Source organism: Sorex araneus, chromosome 8 (assembly GCF_027595985.1).
Source record: "Sorex araneus isolate mSorAra2 chromosome 8, mSorAra2.pri, whole genome shotgun sequence".
NCBI classification, from domain to species: Eukaryota; Metazoa; Chordata; class Mammalia; order Eulipotyphla; family Soricidae; genus Sorex; species Sorex araneus.
Genome location: NC_073309.1, coordinates 26328032 through 26337230, shown reverse-complemented (window position 1 = coordinate 26337230; position 9199 = coordinate 26328032). Strand labels below are relative to the sequence as shown.

Genomic DNA, 9199 nt, shown 5'->3' with positions numbered 1-9199 from the left:
ATGATTTTACACCAGTGTTCACTGTGGTACTTAGTACAATAGTTAAGATACAGAAACATTTGTATCCTAACTATTGTACTAAGTACCACAATGTCCAAGGACAGATGAATGGAGAAAGAAACTGTGGCATATATACACACAATAGAATACTATGCAACAATGAGAAAAAAATGAAATCTTGCAGTTTGTTGACACCTGAATGAAACTGGAGAATATTGTGTTAAGTGAAATAAGCCAGAGCAGGGACAGGTGCTGGACAGTTTCACATGTATGTTGAGAACACAGAAACAAGACTATGGAATATACAATGACAACAATCACTAAGAATGTTGATGAATTGAGGTTGCCAAGAGGGGGTGTTCAGAAGGGACCAAAGGACAGCAGTGGAGGGACATTGCTACCCTGGCGTTGAGTGTGATGCAATAGTGTTATAGCCTAGAGCATCAATATTATTACTCAAATCATGATGCCACAATAAAAACTGAAAATAAATTTTATTTTCTTGAATAAATATCACATAGCTCCAAAATTCAAAATCTACAAATGGAGAATGCTACAATCACTTTGGAAATATGTCAATTCCTCAAAAAAATTAAAAGAGTTATTATCCAACTTAAAATCCCATCCCAAGGTGTATACTCAAGAGTAATGAAAATGTTCATACAAAAGCTGACACCAAAATTTCATATTAGCATTATTTCTACGAGTCCCGGAATAGAAAAAATGCAAATTCCCACCAACTCATAAATAAAGGGTAGTATAGACATGCACAACATAATGATATTTGACTAATGACACATCACATATACAAGTGCAGTTGCCATGCAGTCCTGAAACAGATCCTAGGATATGGAGCAGGCTACATCATTAGATTTGTCTAAATAAGCTCTATGATATTTTCACAATGATAAATATGTTCCCCAGAATTGCTGTCCCATCATGAAACCATGTGTGGCTGTCTTCAGCCCTAAGAATAGGACACTGATGCCTTCTGCAACATAGATGGACCCTGAGAACATTCAGTGATGCCAACGATGTCACTTGCATGACCACAGAGTGTAAGATTCCACTGGTGTGCTGTGGAGAAGAGGCAAATCGACAAAGCCACATAATAGAGTAGTGGTGAGCTGAGGCTGGGGCTGAAGACGCTGGGAATGGAGAGGAAGGGCTCTGTGCTCGTGAGTTCTTTTTCAAGGGAGGACAATGTAAATTTTATTTCGGTGAAGGCTGCATAACTCTGTGAATGTATTAAGAATCATTGAACTATATTTTACTTTAGGAGTAATTACCTTGGTACCAAGCTGGAGAAGTCCCTGAGCATTGTTGGGGTGGGTCTCCAAACCCAACCCCACTCCCCCAAACAGTACACATCTCAAACCCTGTACAGAAAGAGGTAGGAATTGAGGCGCTAGAGATAGTTCAGCAGATAGGGCACTTACTTTGCATATGGTCAACCTGGGTTCAATTCCTGCACCCCGGGACGTCCCCCGAGCCTGTACAGAGTGAGCTCTTCAGCCTGAGTGCCCAGCCAGGAGTTAGCCCTGAGTCAGTTATGGCCCCAAAACAAAAAAAAAAAAAAAAAGGGAAAAGATGTAGGGATACTCTCTAGGGTATCCCAAATATTTATTCCCAGAGGGCACATGGTTTTTCCGAGGAGTGCCCCAAAAGCTTGGCACAGCTCCTCAGCCTCTTTTTCACGCTTTCAGATAGCAGATTCCTTGAGAAATTCAGCCCCAATGCTTGCCTCACCCCATGCTTTTCTGTTCCCAGATTTTTTGCAGTGATTTGGTACTATCTAGTTAACTAGTGGAATTTTGTTTTCAAACATTTCATGCATATAACGTGCATGCTTTCATATATAATCCAGACAAAGACTTTTTTTCCCTTCTCTAGCTGTAGTAACCAAATATAACAGAAATAATTGACATACATCACTGAGTAAATGTAAGTCATTTGCTAGGGTCACTGTCACTGTCATCCCATTGCTCATCGATTTGTTCGAATGGGCACCAGTAACGTCTCTCATTGAGAGACTTATTGTTACTGTTTTTGGCATATCCAATACACCACAGGTAGCTTGCCAGGCTCTGCCGTGTGGGCTCAATACTTTTGAGATATTGCTACATCACATTTAATATCATCTGTTTCTCTGGGGTCCATAGTTTGAAGGACTTGTGATTTCTTCTCGCTCGTATGTCTTGAAGAGTGACTGCCCCTTCTTCAGAAGAGGCGTCTTTGCAGTGAGTGTCCCTCTGCTTCCATTCACTTTCTAATCCCCTTTCTTTTGCGAGCCCTGTGGCCAGCATGCTGACCCACTGGTCTTCAGATCTGTTCCCGGACTCACACACTTAGGATGGGCTTCTTCTGGAAGGGGGGGGGTGGGGGAATTTCAGTTGATCTTATTTCTGTTCACTCACCACTAGAATTCTGCCTTGTTTCGCCCTAGTGTGGGCTTCTGATCTGACTCATACTTACTTCCCCCACTTACAAATTAAGAAAAGTTTGTAGAACCAGGGAAATAATGCACCAGGCTGAGGGCAGGCATTGCATAACAGGGCTCTGGGTTTGCTCCCTGGCACTACACGGTCCTGCAGAGCACCCTGGGGGGAGATCTCTGAGCACTAAACCAGGAGTAGCTTATAAGCACCACCAGATGTGGCCCCAAACTTAAAAAAAAAGAGAGAAGAAAAGAGAAGTAAAGAGTTTGTAGAACTGTCTTTTCCATATTAAAAGGAAAGAAAAAAGTCACATTAGGGAAGGGAACACTAGGACAATGGGGGAGGGGAAAGTGCCTGCCACAGAGGCAGGCTGGGGGTTGGGATGGGAGAGAAACTGGGACACAGGTGGAGAATAGTGGGCACTGGTAACGGGATTGGTGTTGGAACAATAAGAGCCTGAAACTTAGTCATAACTATTTTTGTAACTTTGTAATTCACAGTGATTCAACTTAAAAAAATAGGTACTTCACAATGAAGTACCTATTCACACTGAAAATAAAAATCAGTGGCAACACAACATGCTAATAAATAAATCACTGTCACTATTGTCCCATTTTTCATCAATTTGCTCGAGCGGGCACCAGTAACATCTCCATTGTGAGACTTGTTGTTACTGTTTTTGGCACATCAAATACACCATGGGGAGCTTGCCAGGCTCTGCCGTGCAGGCGGAATACTCTGGTAGCTTCCCAGGCTTTCCGAGAGGGACGGAGGAATCGAACCTGGGTTGGCTTCCTGCAAGGCAAACGCCCTACCCGCTATGCTATCGCTCTTCATGCTTTAACACTATAACAGATTCCTGGAAACTCTGAATTCCATCTTTTACGGTGAAGTCATTGTGAAAAAAGCACAAGCAGGAAGGCTTCACAAGCACCTGGTTATCTCCTGAGTTTCACACAGGTTGACTGAGAGTGTCCCTGTTGTTTCAAACTAAGAGACTTCGTCACACAAAGGGGCACTTTAGAAAGGTCACGGGGGCTGCCCCAGTTGCTGGGGAAGAGACGTTCAGCTGAACAGAAGTGCCAACAGTACAGATGACAGAAACTGAAAGATCCAATGCCGAGTTTGATTTAAAAGCATATCTAACCATGCTGCAGAGAAAGATGGAACAAGGAAACAGGAAGAGACTAAAGAGCAGAGGGAAAACCTAAACGTGTTCAGTAGAGACATGTGCTTGCGTTCTGGCGCTGAGAGGGCAAGTGCTTGTTTCAGAAAAACCGAAGAAGAAATATGGTTCCATACAGGAGTCCATGGACTGGAGAGATAGCACAGCGGGTAGGGCATTTGTCTTGCACGCTGATGACCGGGTTCGATTTCTCCGTCCCTCTTGGAGAGCTCGGCAAGCTACTACGAGTATCCCGCCCGCACGGCAGAGCCTGGCAAGCTACCCGTGACGTATTCGAAATGCCAAAAAACAGTAACAACAAGTCTCACAATGGAGACATTACTGGTGCCCGCTCGAGCAAATCGATGAACAATGGGATGACAGTGACAGTGACAGGAGTCCATGCAATGTGGGCAAGGATGGGTGGCACAGTAAGAGTGGGCACCATTTCCTATGACCCGCTGTAAGGTACACTAAAGCGACACTTTGAAAGGGAAGGAAAAACTGTTTTGCAAAGTAAAAGATATTAGGATGAGAAAAAAAATTCTGATTCTCTATTTTCAGTTTTTGAAATACTTATTTCTAATAGCTTTGAAATGTTTTCAGCTTTCTGGGGCCCTGGATGTTGTTTTTGTTGCAAACAAAGGGATGTAAAGCTGTGTTTGCTCCCATTCATGGACTTAATTAGGCATGTTGCCCGATCTGTAATAAATCATAGGCTTAGTTTTTCTTTGTTAAGGTAGTCAGAGGCCTTCAGGCATGAGTGACTTATTAGAATGTACTCCTAGAGTTGGATATGAATTATCATCCTGATATTGTCAATCACTTGATAATTCTATATCCCAAAAGCTCTCGCTTGGTTGTTTTGTACTACACAAAGATGAAATTTTATTCTCCTATTTGTTCACAGCCATGATTCACATTTGCTGCCTAGTACATAAGGAAATCATTCTAAATTCAGCAATAGTGCCAGTTTGACTAAAAAAAGTTATTTTCCATATCCACAAAAATGTTAATCAGCCTCTTGTTAGAACATGTGTAAGAAGTGGTTCTCATTGTCACAGCTCTTGATGTCAGATTACTAAAATAATTTATGTTTTGTTGTGGGAACATGGGCATATGCAGAACCCTCCCAAATCACATGACCACTTCTCAGCCCACACTTCTTCATAACACACAGAAATTATTTGTGCTTTGTGGTAACAAATGAATGGTAGGAATAGCAGAATTTCAATGTGACTGTTCTTTATTTGATTAAATATATTCCCTATTTATTCTTAAAAAAAACTAATTTAAGTTAAACGGCAATAAACCATAATAATTTAGAAAACATGTTGAAACCGAGAGTGAAGAGAAATGTTCTCTACGTAAACCACACTATAAACCATAAAACTTATTTTTGTCAACTGCTTCTCATGACAGTGGCTGGGAATTTGACATTTCTAGTACAGTAGGCAAAAATACATGTAAAATACACTCGCCCACATACCACATCACATCTCTATTTATGTTTCCAAACTAAAAGCATTACAGACTGAAAAATTGCTGAGTGCACTGTAAACGTTTACACCAGGAGCTCTGAGTTCACACAAGCATTATCTTTAACTGGCGTATTTGTGCGGCAAGGCCACTGCTGACAGTCCCCCACCCCCGGCCCCCTGCTGCCTTGCTCTACTGAATGGATTGGGCTTGGCTCACTGAGAGAAAACCCTTGCTCTGGAACCCAAAGGTGGTGAACTTTCCAATGAACTCTGGTTAACACAAGGCAAAACAAGGTTCTCTCCTTGGACAGGTCCTGGTCCCCGATGGAAGCATCCATTTAACAATCATTCAACAGCCCCTCTCGGCCTCAAAATGTGTCAGTAGCTATTGGGTTGCCTAGAAAGTGAATTCTGAGAAGATGATGTGGAGTGTTTTACAACGAGAAGAGGAATCTTTAATAATCTATTCTTGGAGAACCCAGAGAAAACATACATATGGCTCACTCTCGATTCTAATCTGAGGTATACATTCCACAGCGTGGACTAACTCTCACAGGTTTTCTGACAAAAATGCCCCTGTCCCATTGAAAGATCACAAGAAACGAGTGCTCCTCGGTTCCCCTCCTTTCAGAAAGTGTACATTCAGTTTGGGATGTGACATTTCAAAACAATAATACAAACCTCCTGGGAGCATACCACAATAAATGTCTCAAAAACCACTCAGTTAATCCCAGTGTATAATCCGGCTGTTTTAAATTACGGCAGGGGATATTATGGGCCTTAATGATACTGTAACTGCATAAAGCCAAAGAAAGCTAGAAGGAGAGGCCAAAAAGATGAGCTCAGAGCCAGCTGAAGTGACAACAAACATGTGGCTGTTTACTAGGATTGGAGAGGTTTAGTCTGCAGATGTTTGTGGTCTCTAGAAGGTTCCAGAGGCATGAGTTGTTAGGAAGATTTGCAGAGTCTGATGAGCGCAAGATTCTTCTTGGGGATGGTAGGTCCCAGACAGGGAGGCCCGGTGAGACAGAATTTGTAGATTTCTGTGGTCGTATCCTACTCTACTGGTTCCACAGTGTACATCAACAAATTAATATTGTACGGATGTCATTTCAAAGCCTCCTAAAGATGAGAGTCATTATTGAAGCCATTAGAGCACAGATGGTTCAAACTATATGCAGATATTCATACTTGCATTTTTGCATTATAGCTCCTTTTTTTTTTCTGTTGAACTGTAATGAATTGTCTCATAATCTATTCCATCTTCTTGCCATTAGCAGGCTTTGAATGTTCACAAATAGGAGCAAAGAACTCATTTTCCAGAGCTTTAATCACACAAAGAGGGAATGCCTAATTCTCTAAATGAAATGGTCTGTGATCACTGAAGCAGAGATTTAATATATCACGGCAAATTAGGTAGATTTTAATAAATTACTTATCTCCCTGAATACTTTACATATGCTTAAGAAGGAACATAGCCTGTTTGCAAACAGTGAAAACCCACAGCCTATAAAAATCCTTTGAAGAAAATGACAAATAAAAAAGTAAATTAAAAAATGAAATGTATTATATCCTAGACCTCTAGAGACAATTCCTTTGCAGCATTGATTCACAGCTCCATTAAAAATATCAATTAAATCCTTCAGTGAGATTGGGTAAAAGCTAGAAAATTAACTTTCTGAGCCGCTTTTTGAGGATCTGGTTATCCAGATACACTCCAGTATTGGATAAGCCTGATGTAAATTTTAAAAAAGATAAAAAGACATTTCTTTCAGGTCTAGCTAAACATATCAGAGTTTGACCCATATTTTTAATAATTTATAGATCATGCCAAATATTCAAAGTAAAAATTTCTGTATATATATTTAATTACTTCTCTCTCTCTATATATAAAAGCACAATATCCCTGAATTCCATATGAGCATTGAAAATACACAAAAATAAGACAAGTAGAAAAACTCTCATTTTAAAAACAAAAAGTGGCAGAAATGTAGTAAGTTGGTATCAAGTCTCATTCTTTATATTTAATTGATAGAAACTGCATGCATCAAAGAAATGCACACTGAGCTTTAATGTGTGGGAAATGGATATTAGCATTTTAAAGAGGAAGATTAACACATTAATCCAAGTAATTTTCATATATTGCTGCTAATAAAATCTTCACAGTATAAAACTCTTAATGAGGCTAATCACAGGCATTCCATTTAGTGCAAGATTACATAACAGTGCCTCTGTTTTTTTTTATGATGTATGCTTTTTTTGCATATTAAAAATAAAAATGGCAACAGGAGAGAGAAGAAAAGGGAATGCCCTGCTGCAGAGGCAGGGTGGGGTGGTGGGGGGTTGTGGGGGGTGGGAGGGATACTGGGAACATTGGTGGAGGTGAATGGGCACTGGTGGAGGGATGTAAACAAAATGCAATCATGAAAGTTCATAAGTGTGTAACTGTACCTCATGGTGATTCATTAATAAAAATTAAAAAAGAAAAAAAAGTAGCACTGTGAAAAATAATAATAAAAAAAATTGGCAATTGTATCTTAGTTCTTCATAAGAAAATGTTGAGAAGGCAAGCAGCTTTCCCAGGCTAGTGTGCAGGTGTGAATCACTGAGGAGGTTTTGCCCATCATGGAGAAGTTACGTCCGGCAGGGGTGACAGTCACCAAGACGGAAGGAACAGAAAAATAAACCGAAAAGTCTCCAAGACTTGAACATGTCAAACGTAGGCCCCACCCCTCCCCACTTCCTAAGAACTCTAGATTATATACACTGGAATAATTACGAAGACATCATCTGCGAGGCTTTTCAGGAGTATTTACTCAGGAGTAGGGGCTGCCCCAGGGCTGCTTCATTCAAGCTTCCAAAACACCTCTGTCCTGCTCGGAGATGGACCGAAGGGCATGGATGGCGTCCACTGTTATCCTGAGTTTGCCAATGCATTTTCCGTGCGAGCGCGCATCGAAAACTAGGGAGAAAACACACACACACACACACACACGCATTGATATCCTTCAACAGAGATTTCTTGAATGGAAGAGATAAAACTAGGCACAGTAATGCAAGAGATAAATCTAGTTCTGTAAAGTCCAGACTTTACTGCTACTTCTGGAATTTAACTATAAAACTTGTCACGTGTCTATGCAGATACACCTTTTGGACACAGTGCATGCATCATGAACGTCTTACCTGCAGAGCTAGGATGACTGAGCCAGGCCCGAGACTCAACTACTGGAAAGGCTACTAATGAGTCCTGCACTGAATCAGAACTAAGAGAGGAAGAAGGAGGAAGTCCAAGGGATCAAGACATAATAAACAACAGGATATTGCTCTAATGTGGGTGTTAATAGCAAATTTTAGAAAGGTAAACTGCTGTAAGCACAGGATTATAATGGCCATTGGTTATTTGTCTTTCTAAGGGAGGCATTCCATTTAAAAATAGATTACGTTAGGGGCTGGATCAATAGCATAGTGGGTAGGGCGTTTGCCTTGCACGCGGCTGACCCAGGTTCTATTCCCAGCATCCCATATGGTCCCCCAGCACTGCCAGGAGTAATTCCTGAGAGCATGAGCCAAGAGTAGCCCCTGTGCATTGCTGGGTGTGATCCAAACAACAACAACAACAAACAAACAAAAGATTACGTTAAAATAGTAGTTGACATGTGAAGTTAGAAAACATTAAAGATGGCCAGCTCAGGAACCGAAGGTTTATATATTGCTTCAAGGTCTGTAAACTGGCCCTCGGGGATAGCTGATGGACAACTCTGAGTGCACGTGGACTTTTCTTGGAAGAGGCGTCACTGTTCCCCATGAGGTGATGAAGGAAGGTTATTTGGTGGAAATCTTGGGCATTGTCTGAGCCCGGCAGTGAGGTCTGGGGGATGTTTCTCAATACTTGTGACTCCACTCCTTTGGGGATAAAGATACAGTGACAAACTATATAAACTTACAGACTCCAAAAGTCTGTAAGTTTATACAGTTTTCTATTTATATTCCTGGTGTTTTTCACAAAACATGTGTATGTGTGTGTCTGTATTTCTAATGGAGTTTGAAGGAAACCTTCAACAGAGCCTGGTATACCAAGACCTGACTTGGAGAGAACGGAGAGCCGGGGAGATTGC

General features: G+C 41.1%; 1 protein-coding gene across 1 annotated transcript in view; it reads right to left on the bottom strand.

Moving 5' to 3' along the window:
* Positions 1-475: 475 nt before the first annotated feature.
* Positions 476-9199, bottom strand: part of RPGRIP1L (RPGRIP1 like) — a 120495-nt gene continuing 111771 nt past the window's right edge. The window contains exon 26 of the mRNA XM_055146186.1: positions 476-8046. Within this exon, the coding sequence (XP_055002161.1) occupies positions 7934-8046 (113 nt within the window). The 3' untranslated portion in view covers positions 476-7933. The remainder of the gene's footprint in view (positions 8047-9199) is intronic.